The sequence below is a fragment of the Pelodiscus sinensis genome, chromosome 1, assembly GCF_049634645.1.
Source record: "Pelodiscus sinensis isolate JC-2024 chromosome 1, ASM4963464v1, whole genome shotgun sequence".
Classification (NCBI taxonomy): domain Eukaryota; kingdom Metazoa; phylum Chordata; order Testudines; family Trionychidae; genus Pelodiscus; species Pelodiscus sinensis.
Genome location: NC_134711.1, coordinates 155,540,489 through 155,560,834, shown reverse-complemented (window position 1 = coordinate 155,560,834; position 20,346 = coordinate 155,540,489). Strand labels below are relative to the sequence as shown.

General features: G+C 44.7%; 1 protein-coding gene across 1 annotated transcript; it reads right to left on the bottom strand.

Moving 5' to 3' along the window:
- Positions 1-488: 488 nt before the first annotated feature.
- C1H3orf85 (chromosome 1 C3orf85 homolog) lies at positions 489-18,915 on the bottom strand. The gene is made up of 4 exons (XM_025181544.2): positions 18,758-18,915; positions 4,809-4,945; positions 4,150-4,235; positions 489-1,567 (listed from the first exon to the last, which is right to left on the bottom strand). Exons 1-4 carry the CDS (start codon positions 18,825-18,827, stop codon positions 1,489-1,491), a joined length of 372 nt encoding a protein of 123 aa, XP_025037329.1. The 5' UTR covers positions 18,828-18,915; the 3' UTR covers positions 489-1,488.
- Positions 18,916-20,346: the final 1,431 nt, after the last annotated feature.

The following is a 20,346-nucleotide window of genomic DNA, read 5'->3' as shown; positions in this document are numbered from 1 at the left end:
TTTTTTCAAGAGGCCTTCTGCCAAAAAGTTTGTGACAATATTTGTCCTCCTGATGGTCAAGAAGTTTTGCCTGATGGACCGAAGAGAGACTCTGAGACCTCTAATAGACAGTGCCTTGTCACTAGTCACATTCATATTAAATGGTGCTGCAATCAAGTGTCTTGATTGATGATAAATGAAGTGCTGCAGTGAGAGAACAGCTCACTCAGGTCATCAGGACTTCAACCATTCTGCACTTTCATTGCTGTAAGTAGAGTTGTGAAGGCAGTGAAATGGAAGCTGTATTTTAAATCACCCAATGCATTGGCCACACTATTGAAAGTTCTTGCTTCCTGTGGTGAAAATTACAGCTGGAATGATTTTCACTATTCTCACACAGACTCACCCAAATGAGGAAGGTGAGAGTGTTTCTTTTTTTTAAATTACTTCAGAATTTGGGTTTACCCCTATAAAACCCCCACAAATGCCAAAATTTCAATTTCCAGTAATTCAAATGCCAAAATCTTTATTTAAAGAAGTAAAAAATACCCAGTTTTCAGTTGCCAGAACTGCAGCATTTATTTAAATGGACTATTTTATGGGAATAGTAATAGAGATGTAGCTGTGTTAGTCTGGTCTTGCTGAAACAAAAGACAGGACTATGCAGAAGGGCCCACACCATCGCCAACACGCTGTCCTGTAGTGGGGGGCCCGAAATTCCCCAGGCCACAGGCAGAGTGACCCCGCCTGTAGTGGGGGAAGAGATGTGGTGTAGTGTTAGTACCTTGTTAGTTACTATGCTTGGGCTGTGGGGGACCCCCACTGGCAGCTGCCTGTAAGCACAGCACAGCAGGGCGTGCCTTACGGCCCCAGGACAATGGTTAAAACCAGTTCTACAAGTTAAGGGAAGAGGCTGAACAAAGGAAGTGTGTGCTGAGGGAAGGGGCAGTCTTGGGCTGGGACCATGAGGGAGGCAAACTGAGGTTGCTGGGGCTAGGGGTGATAGACCCCCTAACCCAAGAGGTCTGAAACATCCTGGCCCCGAAGCCTGTAATCACACCACATCTACGCTGTGCTGTATCCTGGAGAAGCAATAAACTCCCTCTATTCTTCTGCTGGCGGAACCTGTTCTTGCTGTTACAGGGGTGTAGGATCGGGGGAACCCCGACTGCGCCATCACAGTTGTGTAGTCCTGTATTTTATGGGAGTGGGTGGAAGGGGGAGTCCATTTAGGTAAAAACTTTTCTTTAACCTGTCTTAAAAAACACTATGGATGCCTTGTCATCTTCACCAGTTTTGTTCAAGTTAGCATGATTTAACTTTACTTTTTCTTTTATGTGAAGCACGAAAACTATGGACTTTGGTGGGGCTACTGTGTATGTTCCTGCTTCAGATGCTTTAATAAGGTACAGGACAAATAAATGTGGTGGTTGCAAATAGCTAAAGGCGTAACTCCTGGATAAAGATCCTCCATACAGTACATTGACAGTTACATGAAACTTCTTCAGTTTAGTTGTATTTTTTTGTCTGCTGCTGGAGGTGAGTCCCAGCTTGCTGTAGCATATCCATGTAAGACCTAATGTGGTGCCTAGAAAAGAAGAAATGTGTTACATTATGAAGGTACTATTGAGTTATTTAAAGCTAACTTTTATTTAATATGGAACTGTGGGTAATATACTGATATTCTCAAGTTTCACAATTTTACGGTCTGTCCTCTCATGTGTTGGGCCCCAGCCAAATTCAAAATTTCTGGGTTGCCTTCAGAGTTGGTTGTCTGGAGAACAAAGGCTGCTGGCCAGGAGCCCAGGTCTGAAGGCAGAGCCACCACCAAGAATAGCGCATGGTATGGTATGGCCACCTTTACTTCTGTCATGCTGCATCCAGAGCTGGAGTCTCTGCCAGCAGCTATCACTTTTTGGGTGTCCAGCTCTAGACAATAGCACAGAAATAAGGGTGGCCATGGTATATTGCCACCCCTTCTTCTGCACTGCTGATAGCAGGATGCTGCCTTCAGAGCTGGGTGCCTGACCAACAGCGGTCACTCACCAGCTACCCAGCTCTGAAAGCAGAACAGAAGTAAGGGTGGTAATACCATAATCACCCCCTAAAATAATCTTCTGACCCCCTCCCTGCATCTTGCTTTTAGGTCAGGACCCCAAATTTGAGAAACTCTGGTCTCCCGCATGAAACCAGTGTAGAGTAAAAGCACATAAAAGACCAGATTTCAAAGGGGAAGACCAGACTTCAAGATGCATTTTTTTATGGCCTAGAATTTGGTAGGCCCTAATAATGTGAGTACCTAAAAACATTGACAGTTAATTTGTATAGTACTATCAATGAACTTAAACAGAGCTATCTACGGGCCAGAGAATATTCGCAATCCAGCCTTGGAATCCTGGCAGCGAGGGCTGGGCATGTCTATACCAGGGGGAGCGAGGAGAGGGAAGGGCAGTGGTGGGATGGCTCATGGTTTGGGGGATAGTTACGGACATACCCCACCCCACTCCCCCAGCCACCAGGACTCCCGGGCCAGATTGCAATTATACTCCAGCCTGTGGATGGTCTGCGGGCCATGAGTTTAAGACCCCTGCTTCTAAGGCACGTGCAAGTACTGAACAATCAGGTTTAGAGCTAGTCAGGAACTTTCCATCTGGATGATTTTCCAAATGAAAAGACCCTTTTCACAATCAGCTTTCCAGGGGGAAAAGGGTTTTTTTTCTTCCACATCAAGAAAATTGAAATGATTCTGTTACACCTCCCTCTGTGGAAGAGTCCTCTTAATTTTGCTTTCTGCCTACAAGGAGGAAACAAAATAGACAAGAACCTTTTAGTAAAGCAGCTGGGAAGCATTAACAATTCTGTTTTATTTCTCCTTAAATAGAACTTCCTGGAAATTCCTTCTTGTGAAATGTTTTTGACTTTTTGTTCCAATTTGTTCCAAAATAAATTAATTATTAAATGCAAAAGAGGAAGGGATTTCCATTTTTCAGCCAGCTGCAGTTATGATTAGCCTGGCTACAGAGTAGATTTCTTCCTAGAGGCTGATCTGAGCCCTGATATTGGGAAGTTTAAGCTTATTTTAAAAATCAAAGTGTGTTCTTTTTTCTTGCAGCACGGGTTCCTATTCAGTGCTTGGGGTCCATGCTTGTGTGAAGCATGTTACAAACATATATGAAGATACATTAAAACAGTGGCAGAACTTTTCCGCTTCCCCACCCCCTATTTTTTTCTTGACACTATAACACATCTGCCCATGTAGCCTTTTATATTAAAAAGTCTAAAAGATAGGCCTCGTGACTAAACTGGAGATTGGATTATATTCCCACTTGTGCCAGTGACCTGTTTTGTGACCTTGGGCAAATCACATCACTTCTCAGTTCCTCTGCTTTCCTAAATAGGATTAATACTATCTCCTTTGGAAAGGGCTGTAACATCTACCCGTGAAAAGCAATCTGTACAAGTAATACATTTATTATTCTGTAGCACTATTCATGTCAAACATCATTGTTATTTAGAGACTGTTCCTTACATTTACTATAATCACTAAAAAAAATAGTGTTCATCTTAATATTCTTCTCAAAATTTTCATGTCAATTTGAGGACACTAAACTTATTGCAGGTAATTACCAACCTGTAAATACTTACATGTCTATCTTTTTTCCATTTCGATCAATCATGTTTTGATTCTGCATTGAATACAATTTCACTACTGACATTTATGCAGAGGAAAAAATTGCTCCTTCTCCCCTCCTTTCATTTTCTACAATGGGTTGCTTTCTATCAGCATTATGTGAACAATGTATGTCGGATCTAAAAGTCAAAGGTCACTCCTCGGTGCTTTGTTTTATTTCTCAAAACAAAGTCCATATAAAAAGCTCTCTAAATTTTAAAACTTGATTAGACTTGCAATATCATAATCACCACCCAGCAGCATTATCTCATCATATTCAAACTCAAACAGCCAGTAAAATTGGTAAAGCCCCTTTCATTCCAATGTTCAAAACAGAGTTATTTTCTAATCACTTTAATCTCTTGCAATTAAGACACGGGGAAACAGCACAGTGTAATAGTATACCATTAGGATCCTTTTGTGAACGCTATTATCTCCTCCATAAATTATTTATGCACACTCTTTAGTTAAGGTAAGTACTGTCTGTAGACAAAACTCACTGGGCAGCAGCAGGATCAAAGGCAAAAGATCCCAAGTCCAGGTAATATTGTGTTGTGGTTCTCAAAGCTGTCCATGATTCACTAACCTAAAACAGAACAAAGTGAATGGTGTTACTGGACTTGATACAGTTTCAATGGACTATAGGTCTTTCTGTAGAACCTTATCTAATCTGGCATGCAAGTCATACTCAAATAGCTTTAGTAGAATAGCCAGATAGAAAGGAAGTTGGGATGGTGCATGTAAGCTTGCAGTAGCAATGCCTGTGCCATAGCTGTGGCTAGAAGCGATCTGTTTCCAACGCTTTAAATCCAGTACAGTTTATCAGAACAAGATTAGTATGTAGTGAGGTGGTGGGAGAGGAGTTTCACTTGACCAACCATTTATTGCAAGAGCAAATGTGCCAGTTTAAACTGGCCAGGTCACCATCTAGAAACTTTACAATTCTCAGAAGCATGAATAAGGAAGCTATTGACTATAGTATAAGAGATTGTAACCACCAACTCCTCATCCTAGTACTTTTCCATAAATGAGAGTTCAGTGACATGGAATTCGGTGTTCCTTGAAATCCCAGTAGCCTATCTGCAAACTGGCATTCAGAAGACAACACACGTATTTCCAATCTCTTAAACAAGATAGTGCAAAGTTGTCAAACACATACCTGTTCGGCCAGAGTGTAACCCCATGCATTCTCGCTATTGCTTAGGTCCCAATAGTGATGAGAATATGGTATTTGTCTTTTAAGTCTTATAAACTCATTTGCTTCGTCTTCAGACAGAAAAGGTGCTCCCAATACACCTGAAATGGAATATATGAGAGTTATTTTAGAGCTTACACTTCACATATTTGTAGCCCTGTGCCAGGTCTTCCCAGAACAGCATTAAGCCTAAACGCCAAGGCCGTGTCTACACTGGCGCAATCTTGCGCAAAAACTTGCTGCCTGTCTACACTGGCCATGTGTTCTTGCGCAAGTAAACTGACGTTCTAATATATGAAATCAGGGCTTCTTGCGCCAGAACTCTGATGCTCCTGCTCAGAAATAAGCCCTCTTGCACAACTGTTCTTGTGCATGAGGCCAGTGTAGACAGGCAACATGAATTTCTTGCACAAGAAAGACCTATGGTTAAAATGGCCATCTGAGCTTTCTTGCACAAGAGAGCGTCTACACTGGCAAGGATGCTCGTGTACAGAAGCACATGCCAGTGTAGACACTCTCTTGCGCAACTACTTTAATGCAAGAACTCTTGCGCTAAAGAGTTTTTGTGCAAGATCACGCCAGTGTAAATGTAACCCAAGGTATTAGAGCTTGGTCAGAAGGAGTATTTGAATTCAATTTAGGCCTCAAGTTCATGTGTTTGTAAAAACAAGATTTTACAAAACCTACATTTATTTATAGAAGGGTTTCTGCAAGTTTTCATCTAAATCCAAATGGAAGAAGTTACTTAAAGTGAATCATTTCACCCTACTGCATATGTAACACAAACAGGGAGAATCTGAAAGGGGAATTGCTTTAACTGATCATCATCAATATTGAGAGAAATACAAAACATAGTTAGCAAAAAGCAATCTAGACTTCATTATTCCTTTTCTTTTAATTTTCCGTGTGTGTGTGTGTGTGTGTGCGCGCGTGCGTGTGTGCAATTTTGTATTGATTTTCATGAAGAAATGGATAATGAAATGTCCAGAAACAGAAATGACTTAAAGTTTATTTCCAAATACCAGTTCCCTGTCACAGTATGTCCAAGATGCAAGAGCAGAGAATGCAGAACTCTCTTCTTTTCCCTCTACCTCCATGCCCCCTTTCCTTTCCTCTTTTGGCCTATTGTGTGAATTTTCTACTACCCTTTCTCTTATTAGTACCATTGCAAACACACATGTTTTCTCTACTTTTACCATTTAGAATGGGCCAGGCATCAGTCACAGGTGGTAACCTTGATCTTCATGATGTAATACATTTTATTAAATTTCTGTAACTTCAGAACTTTGCTGGAATCTATTGTCTGGTATACATGCCATCTATACAAGACAATAGATTCAAGCAAAGTTCTGTACTCTTTATATATTGCATCTGTAATAGGAGTTCTATGGGCCTAAACTATGGCCTCACTGACATCTATCCAATCTCATGGCTTTTGCTAGGTCATACCAGGAAACTAATTTGAATTTAGTAAACCCTTCTGTGGATTATGTATAACAATGGAATCTAGCTCATTGCTGCTCAGCCCTGTTAATTCTACTGGAGTAAAAAGCTTCATTTATCCCTAGCAAAACTACATGTAGGCAACAGATCTGTGCAGTAAAAATGCTGCTTGTATTTTCAATGCTACTGCTTTCCAGAGCCAAAAAGCAGGAGAAAACTAGATTGTAAAACCAAACAGGAAATGTTCAAATGGGACCCAAACTGGCTGTGATAGTCATCTAATGGACTATAAATGTAAAATAGTAATAACATTTTGCCAAAAAGATAGATTATATGTCTTAATGAGTCTTCTAGCCAATGTTTGATAAGCTGCTTATGCTTTGCATGCTCAACCTCTAAATTAACATGATTAGAAACAGGAAGCAGAAATTCAGTCACCTTCAAATAAAATTTCTCTTAAATTGAACCAACTGGGCGGATGACCTAATGCATATTCCATGGCAAGTTATCTTAGTTTTAAGCATTAAATGCTGTTTCTTAGGTGTTTAAGAAATAGCTAATTATTCCTGATTTTTGAAAGCAAGAAAAATTCCACAGAGAAATATTTACTGCCTCCGTGCATGCAAATAACACCTAACTATTCCAGCATTCAAGAAATTCAGACAAGGCTATTTTATCAGGAGTCTAATATTTCTTAGTCAACTTCCTCTGAGCCTCTGTCTCTGTCAATTTTTATATTGAACATTTTGTAAAAGTCATTTCTATTCTGTGGTGAGACATTTGAACTTTGGTCAGAAATAAACCATAATGTGCATTGCAGCTATCATAAGACTTAACCTTTTTCATTGAAAAATATAGTTAGTTGGGATCACCAATGTTGCTTAACTTTTTATTGCTTTATTTACTTTGGCCTTGTGACTTCGTGGTGAGTTACAATAAAAAACATGAACAGAATAGCTCTATTTTTTTTCTTCAAAGAATCAGCAAATAGTATCTACGGTGTGGAGCAGTGAGGTTTTATTTTGGCTCCTACGATAGTAAGTGCCATCTTTAAAGGTATTAGCTTGAATTTTTATTAGATACATATTCTTCTTAGACTGCACCAGTAGCCAATGGGAAATACCATTCCATACGAAATGTGTAATCATTTCCTCATACAGAATTAACCTATGTAAGAATGAATGGGGCATTTCATTGAGAAATTATATGCACAAAAAGGAACTTTTTGACTGTTTGTAAATAGGCAACCGCACACAGTGCTGTTAGAACAAAGAGGAAAAGTGGCCTTGTGATTCAAATATAGAATTTTGGGGTCAGACAATCTGGTTTCCATACCCATTCTGCCTCCTAACATCCTCTGTGATCTTAACTCATTGTTCCCTAATCTATGCCTCAATTTGTGCTTCCGTAAAATGGGTGTAATTCCTCTTTGCTTGTTGAGCAGCTTGATTAACATTTGTAAAACATTTGTGATCCTCAAATAAGTATTTTGACAAGTGTTACCAAAGAACTTTCTGCTATATGCAACTCCAAATCTGGCAGAACACTTTCACCAAAACCAGTAGAACAGAATGATGGAGCACCCAGGTGTGAGACTAAACATAGTTAGCAGGAGCACATTTGATGGATAGGATTGGATGAAATTGCTCACAATGCATAATAGTACCCTTAGGGACACTGAGTATTGAAAATTCCAGTGAAACAAAGATAAGTCAATGGTAAGAAGGGCAAACAATGTTAGAGATTTAAGTTTTTATTCTGTTACTCTTTCCTTTTTCCCTCAGGGTGAAAATATTATGTAAGAATAATATAGCATCATGGCCAGAAGGAGAAGATAAAATAAACATCTTTGAGGAGTGAGCTGCTGTTAGGATTGCAGCAGCTGTTACCAGGTAGAATGTTTGAATCCCTGCATATATCACTCATGTTTTTGGAAGACTTCACTAAATATTCTCTCTCAAAAAAATGAATCTTCTTAAAGTCATGTGTTACCTCATGCTTGGTGGCTTAGTTTTTATAATCACTGAGCAGAATTTGGGCTTCTCTGGAGATAGAAGCAATAGTTTCTTCCAGTGTCTTCTGAGCAACTCATTATGGATTAATGAAAACTGACACAAGATTAAATTTGACCGTGAAGAAATTTGACATTCCCCAGGGCACAATCTGGACACTTGAACAACTGTGTACTTCACTTCTCTGTTCTGGGGTGCCTTTTATGCTGCTTTGCTGTGAGAGCTACTACTCCTGGCCTTTGTCAAACACAACCATTAGCATGGAAATTAGTCCCAGTTGAGTTACATGAGTGCATCTAATCAGCCACTCCTGAATTGCATTGCAAAATGACACCAACAAATTCTCAGGCCCCAGATTTGTCCCCAAAAATATACATTTTGTACTGCCCACCTTTTTCCTTCAAAACAATACAGGCTCAATGAAAATCCTTCATTTCATTAATGGAAAATTATACGAACAAATCCTGTTATCTCGAATAAAATTTCTCAAACACTTCAGTCCAAATACACATGGATTTATTAACTACTCTCAAAGGTATATTTTAACTGATAACAAGTAATGAGCCATAAAAACCAGAATTGGTTACAAAGAAATAAAAGGTAGAATACGTAATTTAACAAGGCAAGTGAATTTAAAGTAATAAAGGTTTCTTTAACCACATATTTACAGTCTGGCTTGATCTTCCAGCCAGGGCCTCTCCTCCAGTTCAATGATATTCCTTTTGTCTTTCAAATATTGTGGATGACATGAATACAGACGAGGGGAGAAAAGTGACTTATGTCCTGTGTTCCTCATTTTTATTTTACTTCTTCCTCTTTGAGAATCATCTCCAGCTGGGTGCAGGGGATAGCCAGTCTGTTTAGCAAAGGAACCCTTGGCTGCTCCCTTGCCTAGGTGTAAATGTCTCATTCCCTCTGTTCTTCCTGCCAACAAATGGCCACTTACCCTGGTGATGGTCCATTTGGTTGTGTTGACACCTGGCTGAGGTATCCCTTTTCCAATTGTCTTTGGGGATTGGTTAGGACTGTTTCTTCAGAGTGGGAATATGCCTTAGTAACATCATACAGCAGAATCTTACAATGTTACATATAATGCTGCCATACATATTTTACCAGAACAAGAATGATCAGCAAATTATGAGTTTTCAGATGGATACCTCACAAGGTATACTTTGTACAAAAATTATCAGTGTTTTATAAAGATGGTGAAAATGAGGGTGCAGTCTGTCACAAAAGTGAGTGATTGACTCTTGTCATCTTAGTTCAATTAGTGAATGTGTGCTCAACCCAGTCAGGAAAACCAAAAATTTGGCAGTGAAAAGGGAAATTAACTGGGTTTTGATTACTAAGATGGAATAAACTGGTACAGTGAAGCAGGTCAGATATGAAAAGAGGGTAAAATTAACTTGACAGTAGCTCTTAGTTCCATTTGTATTTAAACCCTTAACACAAGTCATGAGTAGAACTTTAAATCTGCTGCACAAGCATAGATTTCAGATAATGACTCCCAGTTGAGAACAAATTCCAGGACTACATGAAGGAGAGTTCCTTTTGTTTACCTGGGGGAACTCCAGGCTACGAGGGTCCTGGTACAACTGTGGTAATATAAGGAAAGACTTAAGAATAGGTGCTGAAAGTTCAACTCCTGTCTTTTAGATAGATATCTTTTTAGGCATCTATATAGATGATATGAATTTTCTGAAGTGCTGAGTGCTTAACACTTAAGGTGCACCTACACAGCACCATGACACAAAATAAGATTTTGAGCTATGCAAATTGCATACCTTCTTTCAATGCTATTTCGAAATAGCTTATTTAGACAGCACCAAATTTTGAAATAAAGTGCTATTCTGAAACGTCCATTACTCCTTACAGAATGAGGTTTACAGGGAAGTTGGAATGGCAAGCCAAAAATAATGGCTTGCTGTGAAAATGCAGGACAGCTATTTCAGGATACTGTGGTATCCCAAAATAGCATTGCAGTGTAGCCTTAGAAAAAAATCACTATTTATAATCATGTCTAATTATGAACCCAGGATCCAAACTTTACCCACTTTTGAAAATCTGGGAGCTGCATGCATCTGCAGCTCCCAGATCTTAAGTCACCATTAGTATTCCATTACTAATGGCGGCTTTGACAATTGGGACTAAATCTATCCCTTGTGCAACTCCACTGAAGTGAAGGATTTATTCTGACCATTGATATTAACCCCTTTTTAATCTTTCAAAAAATGTAGCAATGAGTTAGCAATTCTTCAGTAATGGGTTTCATACACATTAGAAAATAAAGACACTTTTTCCTCCTTTATTTTCTGATTTTCCCCCCTTGTTTATTTCAAAACTCATAAGTTGTTATTTACAGCAGTGAAACTTTAAATTTGTCATGTCTGCACTTGCCATGGAGTCAATCCTTCTCTTTTGTTTTTCATAATATTTCTTGTAATCAGCTGCCTGGTCAAAATGTCACATTCAAAAAGCAGACTTGGCTATGATATCAGATATTCAAGATAGCACTGCCTAAATTACAACATCTGAACTCTTAACCTTTGACTCTTTGGTCTTGTCGATATTACTGACGCTGACGTGTTCAGTACTTTGAAAAGGTAAACTGAATGCTGCTGCTTAGGATTGTTTCCTAAAGTTAGAAATGAGTCAAAACCATATCAGAATCCCAGCTTCAAATCTCCCCCCAGCAAATGTGCTGAAGATTCAAGAATGTGGACCAGAATTGTGTAGTTTTAAACCTATTGTGATTTAAAATCAGTTTCAGTTGTCCTCATCAGAATAGGTCATTTCATATTGTGTGCTAGACACGTGCATGACAAACCTGAGATGGAGTTTGAGAATTCTCTGCAGAGTCAAGAAAAATCTGGCTTAGATTCCTATCTGTATCGTGGTTAATCCCCCAAGGGTTCCTGAAGGCTGGGAGTAGAATAGAATATAGAAATTACTGCTTTTCATGATGCTTTAGCTCAGCTACATTAACTCTGAGCGATCATGTGAAACTTCATGGAAATCAAAACCTGATGATTGGACATGACCCTTTTCAGATACAGGAGGGGGGTTGTTATAAGGTGCGTATTAGGATACCACAGATTGCCTTTGCATGTTTTGCACCCTACGCTACAAGTTGTGATTTGAGATCATTTATCAAGTCAAAAGATATCAAACTTAGTTTCAATCAGATATATTTTAAAACCAGTAACTTGTAAACATTTGAAATATATAAACTTCACATCATATAAACCTAAGCCAAAATATTTGTGTTTGGATGTGAGGCATTTATATAAATACTGAAGAATCTAAAGAACTAAAATTATTCATTGGGAGTTGTGGGTATTCAAAGCTCTGAAATACTGGCCATTTCTTGTTAGGCACTGAAACATGGGTAAAGGCTCAAGTACTCAAATTTCACAATTTTGGCGCTACTTGTTTGCCTTTATAGTTCTAACTACGACATTTACTTTTGTTCTATTTTTGATTTTTGCAGCACCAAGTCACACAATAACCCTGTGATAGAGCCACAACAAGACCGCAGGCTTGAATTTTTATGTAACACAACTTACCAAAGTAGTTGAGGAGGGGAGACTAATGCTGCTGGAAGTCTTTTAGCCCTGGTCTGCACTAGGGAGTTATTTCTAGATAACTCCTCTTATTTAGAAATAATAAGCAGAGTGTCCACACTACCCGGCCCATTATTTTAAAATAATGGGCTGGTTCTTTTGAACTTTGTACTCCTGCTTTCCTCCAGGAGTAACGCTTATTTCGAAATAGTTATTTCAAAATAGCATTAGTGTGGATGCTCCGCTGCTATTTTGAAATAACTACTCCCCAGAGTAATTTGAAGTAATTACTCCCCAGTGTTTCCTGAGGGCTCTAAGTTGAGGTAGAGCATTCACAATAACGGAGCCTGCCTCGGACTAATTTAGAGACTTCCCTGTAGAGTGGATACACTATTTCGATTGTTATTTTGGGAGTTTCTAAATCAATTTTAGTTATTTCAAAATAGTTTCCTAGTGTAGACATGCCCTTAGAAGGATGGTGACATGTAAGGTTCTAACCAATAAGTCACTTGATTCAGGCTTTAAGTCCCACTGCCTTGATTTTTACCAAAAGACCCATCGTAGTTAATGAATGGCTGAACTGCACATAACCAGTGTTCAAAAGAGGCTATAAGAGTCTATTAAAAATTAATTGCGAGGAAAGCCTGAAAAGAGCGCAAGTAAGGGGGTATGAACGATGGAAAGGAAATGGAAAAACATAGCATTTTTCAACAAATAATATCACAAGGCTTTATTGTCCAGTAACTCTGAGCAAAACTGAAAGTAGGTTTGATGGTGAGATTTCATGAGGGGAAGAGTAGTGTTAGTAGAGGAAATGGGACCCATGAAAAGTTCGAGCCCCTCTATCCTAGCAAATTCTGTTGGGGTATGTCTACACTAGAAAGTTAGTTCGAACTAACGGACGTTAGTTCGAACTAACTTTCCTATGCGCTACACTAGCGCTCCGTTAGTTCGAACTTAATTCGAACTAACGGAGCGCTTAGTTCGAACTAGGTAAACCTCATTTTACGAGGACTAACGCCTAGTTCGAACTAGCTAGTTCGAACTAAGGGCTGTGTAGCCCTTTAGTTCGAACTAGTGGGAGGCTAAGGCTTCCCAGGTTTCCCTGGTGGCCACTCTGGCCAACACCAGGGAAACTCTATTGCCCCCCTCCCGGCCCCGGAGCCCTTAAAGGGCCACGGGCTGGCTACTCACTTTGTGCCAGTTGCAAGGCTGCAAGCACCCGTGCCTGCACAGCCTGCACCTGCCACACTATGAGCCAGCCATCCGAGGGCTCCCAGCCCTCCACTGCTCCCCACGACCAGCCTGGCGGCTCCCGGGAGCCTGCCCGGGGGCGCAAAAGGCGGGCGCCCGCCTGGTCAAGTGCGGAGATCGTGGACCTCATCGAGGTTTGGGGGGAAGCCTCAAATGTCCACGATCTCCGCACTAGCCACCGGAACGCGGCCGTCTATGGACGCATGGCTGCCAGCCTGGCCGCCAGGGGCCACCAGCGCAGCCGGGAGCAGGTGCGCTGCAAGATTAAAGACTTGCGGCAGTCCTACTCCCGGGCCTGCCTGCCAGGGGCTGACCCGGAGGCCTGCCCCCACTTCCATGCCCTGGACCGCATCCTGGGGCCTCATGCCGTCCCTGCCCCCCGGGACGTGATTGACCCCGGGGCAGAGGGACCGCTCCTGGACACCGAGGAGGAGGAAGAGGGCTCTGAGAGCCAGGAGCCTGCTGCCAGCCTTCCCAGGACCCGGGACCCCCGAGGCACCCCACAGAGCCGCTCGCCTGCATCATCAGAGGCCGGGGAGGCATCCACCTGTGAGTACCCTCGTGTTCCCCTTATGTGTACGGGGGGCTGGGGCGAGAGGGAGCCCCGGGACCGTGCGCCTGGGCCTTGCCCACTACGGAGCAGCAGCTGGGGATCCTGCAGGGGCCCTGGCCTTGCAGAGGGGAGCTGGGTTTCACACACCTGGGCCCCTGGGGTAATTGACCGCTGGTCTTCTTGCACCACAGCTGCAGCACCGGGGACTGCAGGGCGCACCACCCCGCCTGCAGCAGCCGCCCGCGCCCGGGCAAGCAGGACAGCCAGGAACCAGGAGGACTACCAGAGGCGGCATCTCCGGTTCCTGGACCGACAGCTCCGTCTCCAGGACCACTGGGTCCAGGAGGACCTCAGGCTGCGCCAGAGGAGTCTGGAGGCCCTGGAGGAGCAGGGCCGTGCCCTGCGAGGCCACCTCCAGAGCCTGCTAGACCGCTTTCCATTTCCTCCTCCCCCTGCTCCCCCTCTTGCTCCCCCTCTTGCTCCCCCTGCTCCCCCTCTTGCTCCCCCTCTTGCTCCCCCTGCTCCTCCTGCTCCTCCTGCTTCCGCTCCTGCTTCCTCCACACCCCCTGTCCTCTCTGCCCCCCCCTCCACAACCATTCCCCACCGACGCCCCCGGACCCGCAGTGTGGCGAGACGGGAGAGGCACCCAGACTCCCACCCCTGAGCTTTCCTTTCCCTTCCTCCCTTCCCTCCCCTCCCCTTCCAGCTCCCTCGTCCCAGGTTTCCCCCTCCCTTCTCCCACCTTCATTCCTCCCTCCCCCACCCCAGTTCTGTGAAATAAACAGACGTTTTTGTTGGAAAAACAGGTGTCTTTATTTGACAGTAGGTAGGGAGGGGAAAGGGGAAGGGGGGGGGTAGGGTGGAAGAAGGCCCCGGTGGGGCATGCAGGGAGAGGTCAGTCCTCCTCCTCCTCCACCTGGAAGCTCTCCCGCAGGGCTTCCCGGATCCGGATGGCCCCCCGCTGGGCTTCCCGGACGGCGGCGGTGCGGGGCTGACCGTAGTGTCCAGCCATGCGGTCAGCCTCAGCCATCCAGGCTGGCAAGAAAGCCTCCCCCTTCCGCTCACACAAATTGTGGAGCACACAACATGCCGCCACCACGGGAGGGATGTTGTGCTCGGCCAGGTCCAGACGGGTGAGGAGGCATCGAAAGCGGGCTTTCAGTCGCCCGAAGGCCCCCTCCACCACGATGCGGGCCCTGCTCAGCCTGTTATTGAAGGCCTGGCGGGAGGGATTGAGGTGTCCCGTGTAGGGCTTCATGAGCCAGGGCTGCAGTGGGTAGGCGGCATCCCCCACCAGGCAGACGGGCATGTCCACGTCCCCGACCCTGATGTGGCGGTCGGGGAAGAAGGTCCCGTCCTGCAGCCGCTGGCACACGGAGGAGTTCCGGTACACCCGGGCGTCGTGTGCTTTGCCGGACCAGCCCACATTTATGTCCGTCAACTGTCCCCGGTGGTCACATACGGCCTGCAGGATGACGGAGAAGTACCCCTTGCGGTTCACGTACCGGGACGCCTGGTGTTCCGGGGCACGGATGGGGATGTGCGTCCCGTCGATGGCCCCCCCGCAGTTGGGGAAGCCGAGGGCGCCGAATCCCCGGATGACGGCATCCGGGTCGGCGAGGCGGACCACCCTGCGGAGCAGCACCCGGTTGATGGCCTTGACCACCTGCGGAGAGAGACACAGCAAAGCGTCAATCAGTGGGGCGCCCGGGTGGCTGGGAGCGTGCGTGCCCTGGCAGTGCCCCGCGCCCCACTCCCGGAAGCAACCCCCCTGGCGGCGTGTAGTACGGCCGGGACAGCCCGACCCCTCCGGTGCGGGGCGCTTTCGCCTCCTCCCGCCCCCCCCCTTTGTCCCTGGGGCGGCCCATCCCCTCCTCGCAGCCCCCCTCCCCCCCGGCTCGGTGGCCGACGAGCGCCGTACCTGCATGAGCACTGCTCCGACAGTGGATCTCCCCACGCCGAACTGGTTCCCGACGGATCGGTAGCTGTCCGGCGTGGAGAGCTTCCAGAGGGCGATGGCCACCCGCTTCTGGAGGGGGATGGCGGGCCTCATGCGAGTGTCCCTTCTTTGCAGGGCAGGGGCGAGCCACTCGCAGAGCTCCAGGAAGGTGTCCCTCCTCATCCTAAAGTTCTGGGTCCACTGTCGGTCCTCCCAGCGCTCCAGGACGATGCGGTCCCACCAGTCGCTGCTGGTGTCCAGACGCCAGATGCGGCGGGGCACGCCGGTGCCGGGGCGCCGCCGCGGCTCCTCCACGGCCCCCAGGGCGGCCAGGCGGAGAGGCAGGGGGCTGACGTTCCCCAGGTGGTGCCAGGCAGCCTCGAGCCATTGCTGGCAGGCTTGCAGCAGCAAGTCCAGAACGTGCACCAGAAGGTGCAGGGCGAGCCGTGGCTCCATGTTGCCACCTGCGGCGGCCCCCCCGAAGGGAAGCACCGACACAGACGGGCACAGAGACCGACGCTTTGCTGTCCCTCGGCGAGGTTGGCAAGCAAGCAGGAAAAGCTGAGAACCGGCTGTCCAGGGGGGGTCCCTTTAAGCACGAGCCTCAGATAGCCTCAGACAGCAGCCACACAAAGCAACTGCTGACCTGATGCCCTGCCAGAACCGGTTTCAGCTGCCCTTAAATGCCCCCCTGCGTCCAATCAGTGTGGACGCGCTAGTTCGAACTAGCAAAACGCTAGTTCGAACTAGTTTTTAGTTCTAGATGCGCTAGTTCGAACTAGCTTAGTTCGAATTAACTAATTCGAACTAAGTTAGTTCGAACTAGCGCTGTAGTGTAGACGTACCCTTGCAAAGTTTGATTAAGAAGAGAGCTACATTCAGAGCAGACCAGACAAATGGAATGAATGAGAGCCTGTCATATCTTGGAAGGCAAGGACTCTAGGAGCATGTCTCCACTGGGGAGTTATTTCAAAATAACAAGGGGAGCATCCACGCTACCAAGCCTGCTCGAAATAATAACTCCTGCTTGTGAAGAGGAATAAGTTTATTCCAAAATAGTTATTTCAGGAGTTATTATTTCAAAATAACCTGGCAGTGTAGACATAGCCTAGGTGTCCCTTCCCACACCTGACATGCAGTAGAGAGAGGTGAAACATTACCATCATATCCAGTAGGGATGGGGGACATGCAGGATATTGCTCCTTCCCCTCCCTGTGGAGCTCTGCTGCAGTAAGTCCGTGCATTCAAAAGGTTTTGTTGGAGGGAAAAGGAGCTTGGCCAAAATAGCAGTTGGAGGGAGTTAATAGTCTTACTCTGTTGCAGGTTTCTCTTTCACTGCAGAATCAAATCTTGTTTAAAATTATTGCTCCATCTCTGCCAGGTGTTGATTCTGCATCTCTAGGCCTTTCAAGAGGAAAATTTGGTCTCAGCATAGACCTGGAACCCAGGAACATCTGAGTTCTAATTTCATCTCTGACACAGAGTCCTTGGGAGAATGTCCCATCTGCTGCTTTTTTCCCCCAATCTATATAGTATGTGTGTGGGGGAGAGGGTGGGGAAGATATTTTATTTAGGTATGAGTCATGGGTTAATTAGTTCGTTTCCTAAGTATTATGTTTGGGTTAAGTTGAGACATGTCACAATGGCACAGTCTTACAATATTTCTTTATTGTCATTAGATACCATTGGTTGCATGGGGATCCAGGATCAACACTTTCAAAAATATTTGGTCTGGCAATAAATACGCTCACATTCAGGGGAACAGCATAAAACTCTATTGTTACATCTGGTTATTGACTGTAGAACAAACCAATATGAAAGCATGTACAATATTTATGCTACTAGACTGGGTTTAGTTGAAAAGTGCATTTGCTTAGCCATGGTGATGATGCTTGACTGCAATTACTGTTCAACTTTAGACGTCTTGAAAAATGGGTTTAGTGACTTTAGGTGCCCAAATACCTTACAAGGATCTAACATTCAGAAAATGATGAGTAAGTTCCCTGTGAAAACTAGGTATCTTAAGTTGTTCCATAAACTGTGAACTGCTTATGTCAATTTGGACCATGCATGTATATGAACTATTTGTTTTCTCAGTAACTGGGAATATGGTCAGGCAAAAATAAAGATTACAAAATTATTTAAAAAAATAATAAGCATTTATCATTTCACTAACTACGCATTCATGCTCAGAATACCTCCTCCAACTATTGAAACAGTGTTATCTGTTTTAAAGATGGGAAAGAGGAGAGAGGCTAAATCAGTGGTCCCCAACCGTTTGGGGTTGCCGGGCGCCAGGGGGCATGGCCGTTCACCCGCCGGGCGCCCGGGGGGGCGGGGTCCCCCATAGCCGCATTCCAGGGCCGGCGCTCTTCCCCCCCTCCCAAGCGCCGCGCGCCCGGGGCCGGCGCTCTCTCCCCCATGCGCCGCGGGGGGTGAATCCGCGGCGCCCCCGGGGCCGGCGCTTACAGTGTGCCACACGCCCGGGGCCGGCTCCGGCACTGCGCATGCGCCACGTGCCCGGGGCCAGGCCAGCCCTGAGCACTTGGCGGGCGCCGAGAAATGCCCCCGCGGGCGCCATGGCGCCCGTGGGCACCGTGTTGGGGACCACGGGGCTAAATGATTTCTCTAAAGCCAAAGAACAGAGACACGAATGTCTCTGAGTGCTCCTGTTACCTAGTCTTGTGCTCAAGCCACTAGCTCAGATTCTTTCTGCTGTACCTCCCAGTCTTTTAGAACAGTGTTTCTCAACCTTTTTTTATAATTTTTTTAAAAAGAGGTTCTTTATAAGTACCCCCCCAGTACCTACAGTTTTCAGACACAATTTTTTTTCTACCATTGCAACACATTTGTTTAAATAACTTAATTGTAGCCAGGCAGGCGATGAAATTTTTGGGTGTAAAAAGTACAAAAACAATAAAGCACTATAAAACTTAAAACAAAAATTCAGTTTTCTCCAAATTTCAGTTGTGTTGATCTCCCCCCCAGATTTCTCTCAAGTACCCCTAAGAGTACTTGTACCACTGGTTGAGAAACACTGTTTTAGAACACCTCTGGTTTGGTACTGCCATGTCTGCAGCACAATTGGTCCAAGCTAACGAGTTCATGTGTAAACAGGCAAGGACAGGATAACAATGTCAAGTGCTTACCTGAAAGCAGCAGAAGTGATACAGCAACTTGAACCATTTTAAGAGGCATCAGGCATAGTCTGGAAAACATGCTTCTTGATTAACTACAGGTCTTCGGGCAGTTTTGTACTTTGTTATCTTTAGATTTTATAAATCATTCACCAGCTACGTGTCAGTAGTTGGTGTAGAGAGAGGGCAGGGTACAGTGCTTAGTTCAGATTTGTCTTATATGCCTCTCTTTGTGCCCTTTGCACTTTGGGAGCTGGGCTTCTAACGTGCCCCAAAAGTTATATTTTGCACGTAGACACAAAAGTAATTTTGTGACATGAAATAGCACATCAAGCTCATTTTGTGCAGGGGCTATGCTTCAGTCTAATATTTCTCATAGAGTCCAAGGCCAGAATGAACCATTATGATCATCTACTCTGACTGCCCATGTAATAGAGACCGTAGAACTTCCTCAAAATAATTCCTGAGCAGAGCTTTTAGAAATACATCCTATTGTGATGTGTTATAATCACAGTTAAAAAAATGTATGTCTTATTTCAATCTAAATTTGTCTAGCTTCAACTTCCAGCCACTGGATCATGTTATATCTTTCTCTACTAGACAGAAGAGCCCATGATTAAATATTCATTCCCCATTTAAGAATCTGCAGACAGTAAACAAGTCACCCCCTTTTTTAAGCTAAATAGATTGAGTTCCATGAGTCTATCACTGTAACGCATGCTATCAAAATCTTTAATCATTCTCCTAGCTCTTCTCTGAACCCTCTGCCATAGATCCACCTCTTTCATGAAATGTGAACTCTTAAGCTGGACCCAGAAGTCCAGCAGTAGCTGTACCAGTGCCAAAAAGAGGTAAAATAACCTTAGCATTCCTCCTCAAGATTCCCTTCTTGTAAATCCAAAGATTGCATTGACCCTTTTGGCCACAGTTTTGCACTGGGAGCTCTTGTTCAGCAGATTATTCACAACAACACCCCACTCTTTTTCAGTCACTCCTTCCCAGCATAGAGTCCCCCATTCTGTAAACGTACATTCTTTGTTCCTAGTTGTATATATTTGCATTTGCTACATTAAAATGCACAGTTTACCAAGCAATCCAGATCTATAAAGGTGTCAGCAACCTTTCCTCTTCTTTATTTACCTCACCTCCAATGTTTGTGTCATCTGAAAACTTTATCAGGGATTATTTTATCTTTTCTTCCTGGCCATTGATAAAAATGTTAATTAGCATGGGCTCATCTGGATAGGAACAGGTGGGGCTTGTATAAAGCCAGGTAGTTGGGGGCAGAAAGAGCTATAGCGAGGAGGTCTGCAGTCCCTCTCTCTGTGGCTAGGATCGGAGAAGGTAACTTGGCCCAGAAGGAAGGACATACCCAGAGGATTGTGGCAAAGGAGCCTAACAGGCAGTGTAGGAAGCAGTCCTGGGAAAGAGCATGTGGGACAGTGCAAACATTAGTCACTAATTTTGTAGTCCCTAGGCTGACGCCCCAGGCCTTGGTTCCCCTATCAGCCACTGGGGAAGAGGCACCAAATTGGAAGACTGCCTGGGACAGGTAGGCCAGAGAAACTTGGATACATACACTCCAAAAAGAGGAAAACTAA